Source organism: Pelecanus crispus, chromosome 13 (genome assembly GCF_030463565.1).
Source record: "Pelecanus crispus isolate bPelCri1 chromosome 13, bPelCri1.pri, whole genome shotgun sequence".
NCBI lineage: Eukaryota > Metazoa > Chordata > Aves > Pelecaniformes > Pelecanidae > Pelecanus > Pelecanus crispus.
The window spans coordinates 3,063,315-3,084,098 of record NC_134655.1 but is presented as its reverse complement, the minus strand read 5'-3'; the positions used below and the strand labels follow the sequence as shown (position 1 = coordinate 3,084,098).

Genomic DNA, 20,784 nt, shown 5'->3' with positions numbered 1-20,784 from the left:
GGTATACAAAACATTTGGTGGAGAGGGCTGAAATATCTTTGTCAATCTGTTTTGGGTTTTCGTTTCTTCTCATGTAAAATAATTTGTCATCTACCTGCAATTTTTCCAAATATTGAAAAAGAAATCCCAACTTTAAGCATAGCCAGCTCTCTGTAAAGTATTTTAACATCTGCCATGATTATAAGATTGTAGGTCTTAACATACTTGTTCAACTGCTAAAAAACTTGTATACCTTATTTTCAAATCTTCAGTTAGAAGCAGTTTGAATTAATGAATTCTATTAATTATATGAGGTTTGGCAGTGATTTTTTTCTTGTTGGTACGAATGAGTGATTTAACAATGGAACATTAGTGAGACTTAAGAATTTTATGCTTTCTTTAAGATTTTCAGTATTTTCTCATGCTACAACTGTGCAAATAAAAAATCCGAAAGTTGATCTATTTATATATCTAGCTGTCTTGCTTTTCGCATGTAGAGGAGACACCACTATTAGAGGAGATGCATTTGGGGTTTGGTGCTCTTACAAAAATACCCAGTGACATGCTGTATGTTAGGCTGTGGGTGTGACTTCAGTATTTTGTTTGAAAGCTCATATTGTCAGAGTAATTTGTACTGTCTTGTAGACTGTACGGAAAGTCTTTTGTGCTGCTGTGCCAAACGCTAGGGTTAATGTAGATATTAAGTTAATATTTATAATGATGTTGCAAATGGAAAGCCTTATTTAAATACTAAGGTAGTATTAACAGTCAGAAGAGACAAAGGATAGGTTAACTTCTTTTCTTTGACTTCACTAGAGCTTTGGTTTGGTACATCTCGATTGACCCAGCGTTAGCAATACGTGGGCGAGTTGTTTCTTTTGTGGTAGTAGTTCTTCATACTGAATATTGCCAGTATCACAAAGAGCAAACAACCTGTAATGACGACATAATTTAGGAGCATTGTAAGTATGCGTCGTGCAGGGTCTGCTGCTTGATTCATTTCCTAGTCTTGCCGTTGCTGTACTGAGTGCTCAGCCTCAGTTTAAGTGCCTTTGCAGCGTACAATTTGTTTAGGCTAGAAATTGATATTTAAAAGGAGCCAGTGAGAGAGACAAACTAACCCTGCAGTCCCAGGAGTAAAGACTTAATAGTATGGAGAATATTGTCCTTGAAATCGAGAGCCATCTCACCCGCACTAAGTCGTTAAGAACTAAATATAACAGTAGAGCAATTTCAGAAAAAATAGTCATGCTGCATAGTCCATGTGCATTAAAACATGTATCTAATTGGTGTTCTTATGCTTTTAGGCCATGAATATATTGGTTCCCTTCATGTTTAAATATGCAGTAGACAGCCTCAACCAGGTGTCTGGAAACGTACTCAACCTCAGCGACACACCAAATACAGTGGCAACTGTGGCAACTGCTGTTCTCATTGGCTGTAAGTGGTGTTCCCAAATCTGTTGACGAGTGTTAACTTTATTCAGTAGGGGAGTGGGGTAGTGGAGCTTCTGATCTTTGCACCGCTAAGCTTCTAGGATGGCTATTTCATAGTTAACTTCTGTGTTGATGTCTGTTTCCAATGTCCTGTGACCTTGCTTCTGGTATCCCAATTAAAAAATGAAATAATGCTCATAGAAACAATTCCCCATTATAAATCCTACCCTTTCTTATAACCAGCTGCAAAAGAAATTGATTTAAAATGTGTGCGCAATGGTTTATAAATGAAAAATAGCATAAAGTTTTGGACCAATTAAGTATAAATTACCTTTGAACTAAAAATGTTGCAAATACATAAAGAATGAGTCTAATGTAATTTCATGCATGAAGGGAAGTTGGAAATATAATTATTTTCATTTGTAAACTTTTTCATCTTTTTTTAGATGGCATCTCAAGAGCTGGGGCAGCGTTATTTAATGAAGCTAGAAATGCAGTATTTGGGAAAGTAGCTCAAAATTCAATCAGAAGGATAGCAAAGAATGTTTTTCTGCACCTTCATAACCTGGATTTGGCATTCCACTTAAGTAGGCAAACCGGAGCTCTGTCAAAAACCATCGACAGAGGAACAAGAGGCATCAGTTTTGTTCTTAGCGCTTTAGTATTTAATCTGGGACCTACGATGTTCGAAGTGGCACTAGTCAGTGGAATTCTGGTAAGCGGTGTTTATTCATGAGTTGGAATTGTCTCATTTAGGAATAATACATTGATTTTCTTTTACCAAAGTCTACTGAGTATTAATAATAATAATTGAATTTACAAGGTGGTTGTGAAAGCAAGTACTGTAAAGGAGAGCAATCTGTAATTTTCAAATATTAGTTACTTTAAATCAGCTTATTTGAAATTATTTTCACATTTAACGCCTGTCTTCAGCCAGTGGTATTTATGTAGATAGTTTTTAATGTTTTTCTTCAGAATTGTTGAAAAAATGAAATCAGAAAAGTAAACTGTGCACGCAAGTGTCAAATATATCTGGGTAAATACTGAGGAAGCAGAATATAAATGTCCAGGAATGTTGTGTCTTAGTGTGTTGAGGATAGAGGAGGGAGTGATTATTGGCTCTCTTCTGAATACTGGTCCTTTCTTATCTAGAACTTAAAGGTGAAAATTATCTTTTGGAAAATAGGCTGCTTCTTGCAGGTTTTAAGCTTAATAAGCTCAATTTTAAACTTTTCTTATATAAATCACATTAACTGTCTTTGAAATCAGGATCTTTGGATATTTATATGCTAAAATCTAAATCTCACTTATGTAGCTTAGACTAAATTAAAAGCAAGAATCTTGTTTTGTTTACTCCCCTTCTTTTTAGAAGGACTAAATCAAATCGGAATGTAACAATATGAGTTAAACCCCCTGTTGATATTGGGTTAACCTTTGGAAGTTGCAAATCAAGCTGGCTGTCGGCCAACCTGCCACGATGCTTTAATTTTTCTTCTTACGGCTTTTCTCTCCTGATGCATCCTGAAGTAGAGAAAACACTTCATAAATTGTTTTGCAAGGCCATTTATTTCTGCTTCTGCAGTCTTCAGCTTTCTTTCAAAAATCCACCCAAAAAGCATGTAAACAAATACTTATTTGTCATAACAGCACAAACAGCAGCAACATTTATGTTTTATAATGGCAAAAATAACTTTCCGGTATTACGTTATACACTAGCTCTTGATTATCTCCTCCTACCTTTTTATCTATAACCTCCTCCTTGCTATTTTCCTTTTTGAGTCTATGCCTGTATTTAGTCTTAAGCTCTGTTCAGAGCAGGGAGTGCGTTGGCAGGGACATCAGAGTTCTTGTTTCGGGCTAAGCTATCATAATTTTGAGACAACAGTGAAATTTTGAAAATAATTATGACTTTTTATTTTATTTTAAATATTCTAGTATTACAAATGTGGTGCAGAGTTTGCTTTAGTAACCCTGGGGACGCTAGGAGCCTATGCAGCATTCACAATAGGAATTACACAGTGGAGGTAAGGCCTGCCCTCAGATTCATCAAGGTACTTAGTGTTGCCTCAGCCTGAACTCTTGACTGTATTAAGCCTCCATTTTGCAGGACTAAGTTTCGAATAGAAATGAACAAAGCAGATAATGATGCGGGTAATGCTGCAATTGATTCGCTACTAAATTATGAGACTGTGAAGGTAAGACCAATCTTTACTACTAGGCTCTTTGTCTTATTTCTGTCAGCCTGGAGAAAGTGAGTTGTAAGATTCGTCTTTTACAGGGCTGCATATTTGGAGCAATAGCATATTTGTAAAACATTATTCATTTGAAGAGTACTACATGGTATTGACAGAGTAGCATGAAAGTTCTATTTGCTAATAACGAGTGAGAAGTTTCTTTCATGACTGCATCACCTTGACCATCAGTTTCTGTGAAATGTAAACTTAGTCTGGCAGAAGCTTCTTTTCACTTGTTTGCAAAACTGTCTTCTGAAGTCAGCCTGCAACATATTGTCTTCTCAAATGACCCTGTGTACTGTTTTTGTTACCTATTGCGGTTTGTAGCACTGCATTGCAACGTTTGCATGAAAGAACAGGTCTCTATTGGCTCTTCTACTGCTACTGTTAAAAAATCCTGTGGACAGCCTTGAAATTGTCCAGGTTCATGCTTGTTTTATGCTTCTTTTAATTGGAGAGCTAGAACTGGAAAGACAAGCAGTGGAGTTAGCTGTGAAGAAGGACCCAGAAGTAGACACTGTGTGAGAAGTACTGTCCTAGAGAATTTGCCATCATCACAGTAACAAGGATGTTCTAGTACATAGAGGACAGTAACTTTTTCTTCTTTTTATTATCTAGTGGCAGCTGGTGTTTGGTTTTGATGTTAATTAGGTAGAAGTTCTGCAAGACAGACACCTGGTGTTTCTAGAATATGAGTATGGTAGGGATTTCCATAATCATAGAATCATTTAGGTTGGAAAAGGCCTTTAAGATCATCAAGTCCAACCATTAACCTAACACTACCAAGTCCACCACTAAACCAGTTAAGGGTAGAGTAGCAATTTCATGTTTCCTGGCTTGGTGGCTGGATTCTTTTTTAATGAAAGTAAAAACTAGAATAGAATCGTTAAGGTTGGAAAGGGCCTCTAAGATCATCATCATTCCAACCATCAACCCAACACCCCCATGCCCACTAAACCATGTCCCCAAGTGCCACGTCTGCCCGTTTTTTGAACGCTTCCAGGGATGGGGACTCCACCGCCTCTCTGAGCAGCCTGTCTCCTTTCCCAGCGCAGAACGTGCTGGGGTTTGCTCTGGGTTTTTGTCTTCACAAAATCTTTTATCTTCTTTTCTCTTTAGTTGTTAAAGTGTTGAAGAGGGGTTGTGTGTGTATCTGTGCAGGTAGTGTGTTTATACTGAACTTTATAACTAGTTAAATACACAGTCGGGTATGTTTGAGAATGTGATGTATTATTTTTGTGTATATCACAGTATTTCAATAATGAAAAATATGAAGCCCAACGGTATGATGAATTCTTGAAGATATATGAAAATGCCTCCCTGAAGACTACCTCTACTTTAGCTCTCCTGAACTTTGGCCAGAGTGCTATATTTAGCATTGGCTTAACGGCCATCATGGTGCTTGCCAGCCAGGGCATTGTTGCAGGTAACTCATCTGTCTATAAGCTAAATATGACTCTCCTTTACCTTAATTCATCCAGAATAGAAGTATTGATTTTAATTAACTTATGGTTGATGTGATAGTTCATTTTGAGAGTTTTTGCTTCAGGGTTTGGGGTATTTCTGCTTCTTCGAGTATTATTAATTCCATGATACATATATATATATGTGTGTGTATCAGTAACTAGTATGATTTTATTAGAAACATTTTGTAAGTTTAGCAGTTAGAGAAAGATCCTAAGAAAATGTAACTCTGGGAAGTTTCTGTTGAAGGATTGTGAAAGACACTTCTAAAAATACAAATACTTCTGTGGACCTTCTACAAAGAGTCTTCCTTTTTACTCTTCTTCCTTCCCGTGTTGGCAAGATTCAGAATTTTTGCCCAATGTGTACAGACCCATGTGCTTTGTCTCCAGTAGTTTTATTACCAGTGTCCTTCACTTTCCTTTGATTAATATTATTAAAATAATTGTTTCCATATGTTAGAATTTTTAATCTATATTTGTCGAATTTACTACATAAAGTAAAGCCTGCTTGTTTAGGAAGACACAGTACAAGCTTGAAATGCAGTAGATGAATGCGGTATCAGGATGAAGCTCAGCTAAAGCAAGGTGGTTTTAGAGTAAAAATAACAATGCTTTAAACACCGTTAGCATCCAGATGCGTTTGAAGGGTAGACCTTTATATCATGTTGTCTTTCTTGCAACTCCTTTGCTCTTTTTAAGAGATGCCAGGACAGGGAAGAGTTACCCTGTGAATGGATAAGTCAGTAGGTACAGTTTATGGCTGTCCTTCAGAAAATTTAGAATAGCCTTTAAGCGGGATGGTAGAAATATGGCTTTAAATCATCTTTCTGGACCTGTTTCAGCTGAACTGACCCGGCACTTACCTTTAACTAGTGTGTCATCCTGAGTTTTCCCTTGATCAGCATGTTTGATATTAAGCTGCCCAGAGGTTCTCGCTGTACATTTTAGCAGCTCTGTTGTATATAATATGAAAGTCCTCTCTCTTGATCATGACAAATTGTATTGTTTGGATTTGTCTGTAATTGTACTTAAGATTGTCCGTCCTGATTCTTGCTTTCATATATTAGTTCCTCCCCTTCTAACTTATTCAGGCCCCTTTATCCTTCTCTCTGTGGAATTTACAACTTTACAATCTGATGTTTTCCATTAATTTTCCTTCTTTTTAATTTTTTTTTTTTCCCCTAGCAAAATCCACACAAACATTGCCACTCATTTCAGGCACCTTCCTATATAAAATCTGATCTTCTGGGAATGCGTTTTGTTTACTATTTAAACATCTGGGTTTAGAAATGGGATAAAAGAAACTAGACTTGATTGACTTGATTATTTTTTTTTTAAATCTTTTGGTGCTTCCTAACAAGACAACCCTTCAAGTCTCCTTCTTCTCTCACATCCATTTTGTCTTAAGGCAGCCTTTCTGTTGGAGATCTAGTAATGGTGAATGGATTGCTGTTCCAGCTTTCTCTTCCCCTAAACTTCCTGGGAACAGTATACAGAGAGACAAGACAAGCACTTATAGATATGAATACCTTGTTTACACTTCTCAGTGTAGATACCAAAATTAAAGTAAGTAGTAGCTTATTTTCCTAAAGTATCTGGGTATTTAATAGGGCTGTTTTCTAGCAATGCCATCATTTCACTCTGTTTGTTACCTTCCAGGTTTAATTTCTATTCAAGAAAGAGATGTTGTGTAAGGATGCTGTTCTGCCTTATCTTTAAGTGGAGTTAGTGCAATAGCAGCTGCTTTTTTCTTGCAGAACCTTTTGGTGACAGCAGAAGTTGCTTCACAGAAGCTGTGTTTGTGTTGAGATTCTTTTTTTATTTAAGTATTCATGCCTTGTGCTTGAATTTTATTTGTAATTAATGATGCAGAATTTATTACTGCAAAAGAAGTTGTGAAGCAGAGTGTTTACAGCAGAAATTTTTACCTTCTTTGGGGAAAAGGAGGAACAAACCAATTTCACTTGTGTGGCGGATTCTAATTATTTTCAACGTATCCAAGCTGGAGTGTCTATTTGCCTTTTTCTGAGCTAGGAAATGGACTGTTCAGGTTGTTGAACTGCTTCAGATACTTTCTGGGCAGCGTATAAAGCGGCACTCTTCTTTTAATAGGACAAAGAGCTGGCTCCACCCCTGCAGATCACACCACAGACTGCTGCCATCACCTTTGATAATGTGCATTTTGAATACCTTGAGGGGCAGAAAGTCCTTGCTGGAGTGTCTTTTGAAGTTCCTGCGGGAAAGAAAGTGGCCATTGTAGGAGGTAGTGGGTCAGGGTGGGTAAATGGACTAAATACGCCAATCAGCTATGCCGAATTTTGTTTCTTAAATGTGTTTGTTCTTGTGTTTTGCTTTTTATTATTTTTGTTAGTGACATCAGTTCTGTTTGGAGATTGTAAATGGCAAACCAGGAGTGTAACATTAGCTTCAATTCTTTTCAATTTCAGGAAAAGCACAATTGTGAGACTATTATTTCGTTTCTATGAGCCTCAGAAAGGAAATATTTATATTGCTGGACAGAACATACAAGATGTCAGTTTGGAAAGTCTGAGAAAGGCAATAGGAGTTGTACCTCAGGTATACCATGTTTCATTCTCCCCAAATAATCCATCGTAATAGTAATTCTTGTATTCTGACACTGTGGTTCAATGAAGGCCAATCCTAATGCAGTAGTATTGTCTAGTTCCTCTGAAAGTCACCATGCTTCTTTTTTTTCCTCCAGGAAATAGTATGTTTTTATGTGCATCATCATATAGATCCAGTTTCTGAAATGTGTTTAAGCCTCTTCATGAGAAACTGCCTCCAGCTTTAAATGATTTAGCTTTATAGTTGATTACCACCCATAATGAGTTAGCAAAGTGGTAAAAGTATGCATGGAACATAGATCTTTAGGACACAAAATGTATTAATCCCATTTTTGGGAAAAGAGATTTCCCCAGAAACTTTTACCTTCAGGCTTTGTAGAAAAAATATAAGCTATTCTGTATTGATTTCTTTCATTGACTGGGGACAGTTTTTAAGCTATTGTTCCATGGTTTCTTATTTAAAATATTCTTTCCATAAATGTAGGATGCTGTTCTCTTCCATAATACTATCTATTACAATCTGCTCTATGGCAATATCAGTGCAACACCAGAAGAGGTGTACGCAGTAGCAAAGTTGGCAGGAATCCACGATGCTATTCTTCGAATGCCAAATGGTTACAACACTCAGGTTGGTGAACGAGGACTCAAGCTCTCAGGTGGGTTCTTAAGCGTGCAAGTTCTTCGTATCCCTTTTGCTACCTCAAAGTTCAGTGCATAGTTTATTCCTCAGTCAGACTTGCTTTTAGCTTATTTACATTATAACATAACTGTAAGGCTAAATATTAATACAAAGATCTGTAGTTTAAGGCAACTGTGGTCAACAAGGTATTTAAAGGAATGTATTTTCAGGGGATAGCGTTAAATGAGTTGATACGTAAGCATGTAGATGTATCTAAGTAAAAATGATCGTTCTTGTAATCTGTTTGGGTAGTGGAATGTGTGTGAATAGAATTGAGAACTTTAGGCATGCGTGCTTTGCATGTAGGATGTGATAGGCTTATATATATGCATAGACCTTCCAAATTTGAGTTCTTAAATCTAAACGTGTAAAAGCTGAAACTTAGGTGGTGTTTTGTTTTTGCTGTTGATAGTAGGTAAGGCAATGGGATAGGTTGTTGCAGGGAGGTCATTTTGGACCCTGTTCATAATGAAAGGGCCTTTGTGTCTCACATGTTTCTTACCCGTGAATTGTGTATGAAGAAACATGAAAATCGTGTCTGTGTATCTGCAAGCTATGGATTTATATTACACAACCTTGGTACTGAAACAAAAAAACCATGAGTTTAGGTTCTCAAAGTCCCTCTGTATTTGGGTATGCACTCTACAAAACAGCATAGCTGTTCTGAATGAGAAAGATCGCATCATGGCATTAGCCAGGCTTTGCTAGGTTTGCTAGCCTTTGGGGGCCACTCTTACAAAAAAATTCACTTTACTCCTCCTTCTCTACAGATGTCTGTAATATTAAAGTTACATACACTTGTTTGTAGGTAAGATGATGCTTCAAAGCAAACATTCTTCCTGTGGCAGAGTTGTAATGTAAGATGAGGGATCACAGGGAAACTGGGCAATGTCTGAATTGTTTCCCATGCTGTTTTTCTGTTTTTTGTTGGGGGGACATAGGATTTAAAAATACGGAGTTTAAGTATAACTTTTTAGGTAGCGGGTAGATTCCACTGGAATGCTTTCAATCTCAAATCTCTTAGATTGAAGTTGCATTGAGAAAAAGCTAATAATGATGTCCATCACATAAATGTAACACTTACTACATGTGCATTAAATGAAACAAAACTGAAATTACTGTTTTGGTTGAAGGATATATTATTATTAGGTTATTATATTTTAAATAAATCTTTATCTTATAGTTCTTATAGTTTTGTAACAGATATTTGATGCAAGATAAAATGGGATACTCGTTTCATGACATTCCCCATTTAAATCACTAATGGGTTTGGTTCCCCTCCTTGGTGGATATTACGAGAAATAGAAGGTGCAGTTGCAAAGTTCATTAAGACTGTTTCCTGTTGTCTTGTTTTGAAAAAGCAAAACACACTATAGTTTTGCTGAAAATTTCTAGCCAATACGAGCAGTGGTGGGGCACAGGTTTTCGTATTGGTTTGGTCTTTTTTTTTCTAATACTGCCCCAAAGGTGTTTAGATAAGTGTGAGGTCATTGAAAATATTTGGAAGGATTTTGACAAGGCAGGTAGCATAATGCTGAATTGTGTGCAGAGGGTAGTAGTGGAGAAACTGCAGCACATGCACAACTAACTGCTGCTCTGCCTGAGGAGAGGCCATATCGCTGTAGTAACACGTAGGACATGTCTTTCTAAACAGCTTCTCCTGAATACAAGGCCTTACTGTTTGGCAAACTCTGTGTGGCAGAGCTTAATTTTCTTCCATTCTGACTCCACGTACAAGACGCCATTTACTGGTAGCCCAAAGAACAGGCCAGCTGTTTTCATTTGCGTGTAGGGTGGAGTGGTAGAGGGCAGACTGCTCTACTCCGTTGGGAATGAGGTATGGCCCTGCAGGAGAGAGAAACTTAGCTCAATGCGTTTGGAAACTTCAGGGTGTTGAGGTTGCTTGGGAATGGTACCGAGATGTATGAATGTTTGGGGGGATGTGGGGCTGGTGGGGGTCCAGAGGCAGGAGTGCAGCGTGTTCGGGCAGAGATGCTGCCTGTTGTGAAGACGGCAAGCTATATGCGGTATTTCTTACTATGCAGCTCGTGAAGTCAGGAGTCCTGGTCTCTTTGAAACAGAGGATCAGAGGTTACATTCTGTATCCAGAATGTATGTGCAGGAGAAAGCACGCACCTTTGCGAAAGGGGAATACAGAGAAGGTTAGAAGGGAAGTAAAATATGTGAAGCACAAACCTAGGTGAGTGAGTAGAAGATAGAAAATAGCTACTGGCAGAACTGTAGAGAACAGTGATAATGATGAAAGATTTCTCTTACACTGCCTGTCTCCCCAAACTGGTAATTTCTGGAAAGATTTGACTAACAATAGGTTTGAAATGTCTTGGTGTTTATAGAAACATAGACTGGTTTGGGTTGGAAGGGATGTTCTAAAGATCATCTAGACCAACCCCCCTGCTGTGAGCAGGGGCATCGTTCACTAGTTCAGGTTGCTCAAAGCCTTAGCCTTATGTTGGGGTTTAGATTGGCTATTAGGAAGAATTTCTTCACGGATCAAGGGTTGTCAAGCATTGGAACAGGCTGCCCAAGGAAGTGGTTGAGTCCCCATCCCTGGAGGTATTTAAAAAGAGGTGTAGATGTGGCGCTTAGGGATGTGGTTTAGCGGTGGGCTTGGCAGTGCTACGTTAACAGTTGGACTCGATGATCTTAAAGGTCTTTTCCAAACTAAATGTTTCTATGATTCTGTGTCCCATTCTAAATCTGGAGAAACATGTGCGGGCGTGTTGGAGCTTCCTTCTGACCTTTTAGAAAATGGGTTATGCTTTTACTCCATCCTTCATTTTGTGCTACCACTATGGTGGTCATAAGCACCCATCTAACAGTGCTTTAACAAAAGTGGTGTTTAGAAAGCAAAGGGAAGCGTGTTCTTTTCCTGTTTTGTTAGTATTTAAAGAAAAAAGAGTGTGTAAAATACTTCTCTGGAGAAAGACACTGGATTTCTGAGGTGATAGAAAAAGAGCTTAGAGTGGGCATCTGCCATTGAAGTAGCAGCTTCAGTTTCTTATTTTCAACAAATTAGATGAGTATTGGCAAACAACAGTAATAGAATCATGGAATCATAGAATGCTTTGGGTTGGAAGGGGCTTCAGTAACGTTTACAGTCAGGGTACAGGAGTCTTAGGCTAATGCGCTCAGAAATGTCTGCTCATAGAATCATAGAATGCTTTGGGTTGGAAGGGCCCTTTAGAGGCCATCCAGCCCAACCCCTGCCGTGAGCAGGGACAGCTTTAACCTGATTAGGGTGCTCAGAGCCCCGTCCAACCTGACCTGGGATGTTGCCAGGGATGGGGCCTCCACTGCATCTCTGCGCAACATCTTGGGCTTCCTCAAACTGCGCAGTGAACTGATCTTAAATGCAGCTGTGTGCTCAGTTCTTGGGGAATCTGATTCTGTGTGCCTTTGCTTGCAGGTGCCAGTTTGTGGTTTTAGGTTGAAGTGTGGAGTTAACGTGTCCACTATATCCCATGTGCTTTTGTTAGATCAATATTTTAGTTGATAATGAGAGTTGTAATGGCCAGAAATGGTTTGGTTGTTTAATGGATTGGAGATGTCAGGTGCATATCTTCAGTAGCTCTGTAAAAGTATGGCATCTGTTACTTTGAATCTCTGTAGCTTTCTGAATAGTAGAATGGCTCCCTAAATTGTTCAAAAGATATATATTAGATTCATTCTGAATCTGTTTAATATTTTTTTTTGAGTGAGGCTCCTTATACTTCTAGTCTAAGAAAAACACAAAGTCCTGACTTGTTTTGTCTTTTTTAAATAATATTTCATGGGAGAAATGGGGGGAGTGGAAGCACTGTGAATTTAAGTGGTTCCTCTTTGAAATCCAGGCATTTTATATGCATGATGGAAAACCCCAAGGTTTTCAGGACCACTAATGCAGTGGGTGTCTCGGTGAAAGGCACAGTGACAATTAACGTGGGTCCCGGGATGTGTGAACGGTGTTAGTAACCTGTGGGGCCAGTAAGGGCTGTGATCTTAATTTGGGGCCCTGGTTCTGTGAATAGTTAAATCTGTTGCATGCAGCAAATGATTAGTTTAAAAAATAGTAAGTAAATTGAATTCTCCCTGTATGCAAAAATTTGGTGTATTATGGATTCTTTTCTTCCAGTAAATGAACAGTTTACTATGAGCACTGGCATTGGCAAACTGTATCTTAGAAGTGCTGTCTCGATGCTTTAAAACTGGTGGATTTTTTTCATAATTGGCGAGAACCTGAATACAAACAAAACTCCCTAATGGCAGTACAGCAGCATGGATAACAAGCTGCAGTATCCGCGTTTCTCTCCCCTAGTGTGGTTTTCCTTGCTTGTGTGGTACAAAAACAAGCATAAGGAAGTCTTAATTGCATGGAGAACTTTATCAATTTAAATGGTGAGGTAAGCATTTAGTGCAGTTCTTACTGGTCTCAGTGATCGATTCATCAAGAGTAAATAAAGAAAACCAAGCTGGCTGGCCTTTTTCAAGTAGAATCCATTTCAGTGTTTTCTAATAGATGTGGAAGAGCTATAACAGCCCAAACTCCTGACTTTGTGAAGGAAATGGTTAACGTGTTGCCGTCCTGAAGATGAATGGGGAAGAACATGAAACAAGTTGATATGTTACAAATGTAGGGAAAGACCTGGGATTTTGTTACTGTAGTATGTCTTTCAAACCTGAATATTGTCAGGCTGTGAGTTTTGAACATGCTTTAAAGGAGAGAGAGAGTATGCTAGAATAAACTGAGTAAATTGTACAATTCTAATTGCTACTGAGTTCTGCCAAAGACAGTTTAAAATTTGAACTCCATCGTTATTATCAGCCTTTTAAATGGTTTATTAAAGCGTGTTCTCTCCTGATAGGAATGGAATACTAACAAGAATATAATGGTATTAAATGGAATGTTTTGAAGTCTTGAATGAAACAAAGGAGGACAAGTGCACAAATATGAAATGTTTGCATTGCACACCAAATGTTTAGCAGATTTTAAGTTCTCAAATGCACCTGTTTTCCTGTCTGTAAAAGTTGTCCCAAGTTATTCTTGGGTAGGAGTTGGCTGTAAGAACTGTGAAGGAAGGAAACTAGTCTGAAACTTCGTTACATCAGAAAGCAACAGGCAGTGGTTTGCATCATGAAGGTAGTTTTCAGTACCATATTAATTGTGTTCTTTAATGAAATTTGCTGGTTAAAGCTATTAGGTATGGACACTTCAAATCTGGGCCATTACGGAGTGGAAAGTGAGATGAATTTCAAGGAGAGATGTGGAAGAAAAAATGCATGTGCAAGATGCAGGAAATCAAATACAGCAGGCATGGGCAGAGCATTGTTTATTTGCAAGAGAAAGCAGGATGTATATATGCGAAGTTACTGTACGGGGCATAGCTTAGACCAGGTAAATGAGCTCATACTCCCTGGTGTATAGAGTGAGTTATGGTACGTCGTCGTTAGTTACCTGCTCTTGCCTTGTAGCATATACAAAATAGTTCTCTGTCCTTTTCCAAAAGGATAAGCAATCTTGAATCACTTTGGATTTACCAAGGAGCAGGAACTTGTGTGATATTGTATGTAACATGTACAGACCTTTATCAGTAGCAAATATTATGTATGTTAAAAAAAAAGAAAAAATAACCAACCTCCAAAACAGTAATGTCTGCTGTTGAATTTAGAATATCATGATTGTAACTTTATCTTTTTTTTTTTCCTCTTCCCCTGCCCTCCCCCCACATTCAGGAGGAGAAAAGCAAAGAGTTGCAATTGCTAGAGCAATGTTAAAGGAGCCGCATATTTTTCTCTATGATGAAGCCACATCATCTTTAGATTCAATTACAGAAGAGGTAAATTGGGATAATAAAAATAAAACTTAAGTGGTGTAATGATGTCTGATTCTGATGCTTTTTCCTTGGGTTTTTCCTCTCGGAAAGAATTCTGTTCTTATTGCCAGATCGCTATCGTGTTTTCCTGGTATTATTATTAAGAGATCCTGTGGCTAAGCCCTTTTCCTAAAGGCTGGAGCAGAGATGCTGAGTCTCTGTCTACCCTGAGACACAGTGAAGATGATCAACTCTGTCCCTGGGTGTATTTTCTGGTTTACATTCTTGAGGTCCCATTCACCATTAAACATTCATCTCTTGAAGCTGTTGCAAATACCTCATGTGGCCACGAAGTGCGAAGCTTTCCAATCCACTTTAAAAGGTGTTTAGATGACATCTAGCATTCATTAAAAATGTCTTATAAATAATTGTGACGTAACGCAGAACAGAAAACCTCGTTTGTTGTGCGGTATCTTTCTGTGATGCAAATCAGGAAGGTGTAATCTGCAGTGCTGGTATTAATTTGTATTCATTTCACAGGGAGGGCTGTGAAACATCAGAGCGTTGTGACACAGATGTCATGACAGCACCACAGTAACTGCATCGGGCTTCGTAACTACATCTTTGCTTAAACACAAAACTCTCAGCGCCAGCAGTAATTTTACAAACTAATGTCATCAAAACCTAGAGCTGGGGCTATGTTTGTGTTCACTTATGCAGCTTATTGAGTGAATTTATTGACCTGTAATCACTAAACGACTTTCATTTTCCAGATACAAAGAAATCAGAGTACAAACTGTACATCTATATAGTACAGCATTCAAACATAGTACAGCTTCCTCATGGGACCAGAAATGCTCATAACACACGCAATTCTACAGAACGCTACTTGGATTCTTTCTCTCTTTTGTTTTGCTGTATTTACTGCGAGAATCATAAGCAAAGCTGAAAGTTTCACAGCAGAACTGCACTTTAAAGAGAGCAAATGAAAATGAGTCCTTTCCACAAAAATATGTCTGATAATCAAAATGTTTTCTGAGAAAGGCAAGTGTGTTTCAGGAAAATAAAGTGGACGCTTCACTTATTGTGGTGAGGGCACAAATTCCCAATTAGTGCTGCTCGCATCTGAATGCAGTTTGGGAAGGCGGAAGACTACTCATAAGGGAAGCAGTGGATATACAGATAATTCCCAGGATTGCTTTAACTTTGTTCCACACTGGCATGGTACTGAGAGGGATTTTTTTCTTTAACTTTCATTGATTGGAAAATATTATTACTTATTATTTTCACATGCCTTTACTGCTGTTTGTTGCTTTCGTAGTATGGCTGCATGGGGAAGTTTTTCCTGAAATCAAGTAACACTTCTCTTCCTTTGTCACTTGGGATATCTGCATTATTCTGTGAATAAAGGGGTTTTTTTGCAGTTTGAGGGCTTTATCAGAGCCACAGATACTTTATGCTTGGGATTCTTCTGTTTCTTCTGTAGATACTCATAGTTGTTTCTCATTGTGAAGCTATAGCAGCACTGGAGATGTTTCTCAAAACTTATATACAGTAATTTGCATATTTCCAGACAGCATTTTGTTTCTCTTCGTACCACTTAGGAGCGTGTAAGAGTTTGTCTCTATTTTAATCTTGCAGAATATTCTCAGTGCCATGAGGGACATGGTGAAACACCGAACGTCGGTTTTCATTGCTCACAGGCTGTCAACAGTAGTTGATGCAGATGAAATCATAGTGCTGGATCAGGTGAGGTGATCGCCCTGTGATGTGCAACTTTCACCTAACGTCGGTGTTTGTTTTGGAGTGTCTGTGTGTCCATTTTGAAATATTATACTCCCACCAAGCTACTGAAAGTTCTTTGGAAATGAACCACATTAGAAAATTCTAGGCCAAGCTGTGTTTTTTACATACCTCTCTTCTTTGCAGCGAGCAGTTTATCAGTTGCAGAAACTTGCGTGTGTGACTCTCTTGTATGTTGTATTTTTGCTTCATTTGCATAGTTCATTTAATTACATGTCCTTTATGTGGATTATGACAGATTTCACTCGATGCTCTGGGACTGGCTTAATGTTGCATGTTTTAAATCTGATTTATTACATGCTTGTGTCAGATTAGGTTTCCTAATGTGTTCCCCCAATTTATGCTTTATTCTCATTACTCGGTGAGTGTCTATTTTTCACATGCATCCACTGTTTTTTTTCTTTCAATGGGGAGAGAGAGGACAGCATGTTCTGTTTCCATGCGGATAAAACTGTTGTAGGATTGTTCAAGCTAATTATGTTAGAAATCTGAACACCATTCTCTATTGTACCTGCAGAAAAGTACGATTATTCCCTTTCCGTATGCTTCTCTTGTAAGGGGGGAGGAAAAAAAAAAGAAAGTTTCAACACCTGATTTACTGATGTCACTGTTCAGCTGTTACCTCATGTTCAGGCTGTCTTAAGTCCATTTTCTTCTCTATTACCCATATCTGGCTATAGATTTAAAATAAACAAATGTCCTTATTATAACTTCAGAGTTACTCTTCTAACTGATAATGCTGAAAATATAGCGCTCTAATCTGCTGATAATAGATTTTAAATTTATCTCTGCGTTCATTTTTTTAGTTGCTATTTATATGCTTGTGATCATAGGTGTATTTAGTGACTAAAATATGCATATCTAGAAGACAATAAATTATTCCTACAATATGTTAAAAGATTTCATGGGCAATTAGAAAAAAATCTTACAAAATGGTGACATTCATGACTATCTTTACTACACAAATCTCAGTTTCATATGAATCTCAAAATGAAGTAGTGGAATAAATCACTCGTACTGCTCTGTGGAGTCTTTATGTGGTTTTGATCTGCCTGGTTTTTTCAGCTTTTGCTGAAAAATCGTTTCCTAAGGTGTATCCTTTATGTAACTGCATGTTAAAACATCTTGCAAATGTTTTTTTAACATGTTATAAGGCAATCTGCGACTTTTTGTTTTCGATGCAAGTTTTCACAGCTTACTAAGAGTGTGTTTTGTGTTATAGTGTAACTGTTAAATTAAAAATAAAAGCACAACCTCGAACTGTAAAACAGCTAGGGTGCTCACTTTCATGAATGATGTGAGTGTAATAAAGATTGTGAATGAGTAAGGCAGCGTGGTGCATCACTTTTAGTGCCCGACTGCTTCGTGTGAGGCATCATTGACGTTTGCTCAGCAGAAAGTTGCCTCTTGTCATCCCTGCTTGATTGATGAGCGCTGTGTTAGCAACCAGATAAATAAGGCTCAGTAGTGGAGATGAGACAAGATGATTGTGACTGGTTTTGCTTAGCGAGGGAAATGCGGCATCGCAATTTCAGCACCTTCGCCTAGGTAAAATCAGAATAATTCTTGAGTGAGTAAATAAACATTAATGATATTGATCTTAATGCTGTGAAGCTGAACAGAGAAGTTACATTTTTGATGATTGTTCAAGAGTTATTAAAAAAAAAAAAGGCCATAATTCAAAAGCCTAGTCTCTACGACAGTGAACTCTCTAAATTAACCACTTAAAGTTTTTAAATAAATTCTGCAGTTATGCTGGTCAAGTGTATATTTGTTCAGATTCCACCAGCACGACTAGTAATAGAAGTGACAAGACCCAATTTTTCTCTCAGCATGTTCATCAGCAGCTGTCACAAGGAGGTAGATTTAATTGTAGATCAGAATTTAGAACTAATATAAAATCCATGTAGTTGTCTGTATAATGCTGTCTTTTCCCAAAAGGAAGAATAGCTGGAGAATGAATACATTATTTTAATTTGAAGTCAGTGAATGTAAATGTGTATCTCCAAGTAAAAAGATGAGCCTGTTTTTTCTGAAGAGTAGCGTTGTTTCACTGTCTGTAGGATTTGAGTTCTCCTCTCCAACTCTTCCTTCCCGTTTCCGCAATGATAGTCAATAAATCATCTTTGCTCTTGAGAATAGCACAGATGAACTGAACGGCTCACTCCATCTTCATGACGGCAATTGCAATGACACAAGTTACTGAGCACCCATCTAAAAGCACAATTTACACTAATTGTTTTTAGGATTTGATTTTAAATGTGGTTTGCTTATCTAGTACAAATCCCTCTCTGTATGCTCTTTTCTTTTAGCTTCTTGGTGTAAGGGGGTTTGTTGTCGAGCAAAGACAAGTACGTGTTTGGTGACTTTTGCGCTAGTAGTTTAATACCTTGCTCCTCATATAGAGCTCTACGTTTACTTCAAATAGCTCTTCCGACTTAGATAGTAAAACTTTCAGTGTTGGTGGGCTTTCAGTTTTGCCCAGATGGACAAAAGGCGTCCACGTTCCTGTTTATGTTAGGTCAAGAAGAACACAGCTCCTTGTTTTCAGCTTGCCACGTCACACAAAATGCGGTGCACCACATATTCAGTCCTTCATTGCCGTCCCAAACTCCTTCTGATGAATAATTGCTGTAATCTATACTGTAAAACTGTGGCCCATATGTTGTCAGCATTTATGTTCCTAAAGATCTGGTAATACTGATTACTGACTTACTCCCCTTCTTTTACAGGGTAAAGTTGTGGAACGTGGTAGACATGCAGACCTCCTTGCAAATCCTAACAATCTCTATTATGAGATGTGGCATACCCAGAGCAGCAAAGTACTAAATAATCATAACGATCCAAACTGGGAAGAGAGAAATAACCAGACATCCAAAGAGGAGGAAAGGAAGAAACTAGAAGAAGAAATTATCAATAGCGTGAAAGGCTGTGGAAACTGTTCATGCTAAGTATGATCCTGGATTAATCTTCTATAAGAGGTTAAAAATGCACAAGATTACAATGAAGTGCAGCTCTTGTTTCTAAGTCAGCATTCAAAAACTTCCTGGGTTTTGCAGTTTTGGGGTTTTACAGTTTCTCAGAGGGACGTAATTTCAACCAAAGGAGTTCTATTTTTACATCTTTAGAAATCTCTAATATTCAATGGCATCTGCAAGAGCTGAGCTTTTTCAAAAACTTCAAACTTTTCAACTAAGAGCGTAATTTATGGCAATTTTTAGGCATTGGTAAATTCTCCTGGCAGTCACTTGAGGTGGATTATTAAATTGTAAACAGATTTGTCCTCGATTTACGTTATTTCTCATCATTAATGGTTGATAAATATGTCATGTTTTAATTGTAATTGGGCTAATTTGAACTCATTTGCTAGTGAGAAAGATGCAATTTAAATTCTTCAGCAGTGTTCTGGTTTAAAATGTTCTTCCTTGTAAAGAATAAGAAAAGCCTCAACAAAATATTAGAGGCTTCTAGTAGCAAGCTAAATACCTGAATTATCCATCTCACCCTTGAAAAGCACCTTTCATACGGGACTATCAGGAAATGTATTAGTATTATTCTAAAAGAAAACTAACAGTATTTTAAAGAGCTGGCAAAAATCTGGAATTGACAAAACATTGTGTGACTTTTTACAGAAAACATACAAACCGTTGTATGTAAATATGAAGAATCAGAAGTTTCCCTTAAATGAAAAAAATCCAAGTTCAGGATTCTGTATCCTCAACATCTGCTGTAGCAGTCAAAGCAGAATGCAGTCACTTTTTCTATTTCAGTCATGGTCTTAGGGAGCAATTAAGATTCAATAAAGACTTCCATAAATTTCTATTATGTCATTAATGTATGAGAAAATGACCTGGCTAATGTTGAAAGCATTGCTGTAATAATCTCCTCATTTCAATAGTCAAAACTTCTGCAGTGCCAAGAAACCTCAGTCTTTGCGATTTGCAGGACACTACAGGTGTATTGGGTTTGCGTGGCAAGGTTTTGGTAGCAGGGGGCTACAGGGGGGGCTTCTGTGAGAAGCTGCCAGAAGCTTCCCCAGTGTCCGACAGAGCCAACGCCAGCCGGCTCCAAGACGGACCCACCGCTGGCCGAGGCCGAGCCCATCCGCGACGGTGGTAGCGCCTCTGGGATAACATTTTTAAGAAGGGGGAAAAAAGCCTGCTGGAAAAAACAGCAGCGGGAGAGAGGAGTGAGCACGTGTGAGAGAAACGGCCCTGCAGGCACCCAGGTCCGTGCAGGAGGAGGGCAGGAGGTGCTCCGGGCACGGAGCAGAGATTCCCCTGCACCCCGGGTGCAGCCCATGGCGAGGCAGCTGTGCCCTGCACCCATGGAGGCCCCCAGGGAGCAGGGGTCCCCCTGCACCCGGGGAGGAGCCCACGCCGGAGCAGGGGATGTGCCCCAAGGAGGCTGGGACCCCGGGGGAAGCCCGTGCCGGAGCAGGGAAGAGCGTGTGGAGGACGGAGCGGCAGAGACGACGCGTGATGAACTGACCGCAACCCCCATTCTCCATCGTGGGGAGGGGGCAGAGAAATCGGGAGTGGAGTTGCGCGCAGGAAGAAGGGAGGGGTGGGGAGTGTTTTAAGATTTGGTTTTATTTTCTCATTACCCTACTCTGACTTCTAACTGGCAATAAATTAAATGAATTTCCCCAAGTCGAGTCTGTTTTGCCCGTGATGGTAATTACCGAGTGATCTCCCTGTCCCTGCCTTGACCCACGAGCCTTTTGTTGTATTTTCTTTCCCCCATCCTGCTGAGAGGAGCAAACAGAGCGGCTTCGGTGGGCCTTACCTCT

At 38.7% G+C, this 20,784-nt stretch overlaps 1 protein-coding gene across 1 annotated transcript in view; it reads left to right on the top strand.

The window, feature by feature from the left end:
- The window catches only part of ABCB7 (ATP binding cassette subfamily B member 7), a 43,067-nt gene extending 23,255 nt beyond the window's left edge, over positions 1-19,812 (top strand). The window contains exons 5-16 of the mRNA XM_075720559.1: positions 1,287-1,419; positions 1,862-2,130; positions 3,351-3,439; positions 3,523-3,610; positions 4,901-5,075; positions 6,524-6,681; positions 7,228-7,391; positions 7,563-7,692; positions 8,185-8,356; positions 14,110-14,213; positions 15,831-15,938; positions 18,725-19,812. Of these exons, the coding sequence (XP_075576674.1) occupies positions 1,287-1,419; positions 1,862-2,130; positions 3,351-3,439; positions 3,523-3,610; positions 4,901-5,075; positions 6,524-6,681; positions 7,228-7,391; positions 7,563-7,692; positions 8,185-8,356; positions 14,110-14,213; positions 15,831-15,938; positions 18,725-18,943 (1,809 nt within the window). The 3' untranslated portion in view covers positions 18,944-19,812. The remainder of the gene's footprint in view (positions 1-1,286; positions 1,420-1,861; positions 2,131-3,350; positions 3,440-3,522; positions 3,611-4,900; positions 5,076-6,523; positions 6,682-7,227; positions 7,392-7,562; positions 7,693-8,184; positions 8,357-14,109; positions 14,214-15,830; positions 15,939-18,724) is intronic.
- Positions 19,813-20,784: the final 972 nt, after the last annotated feature.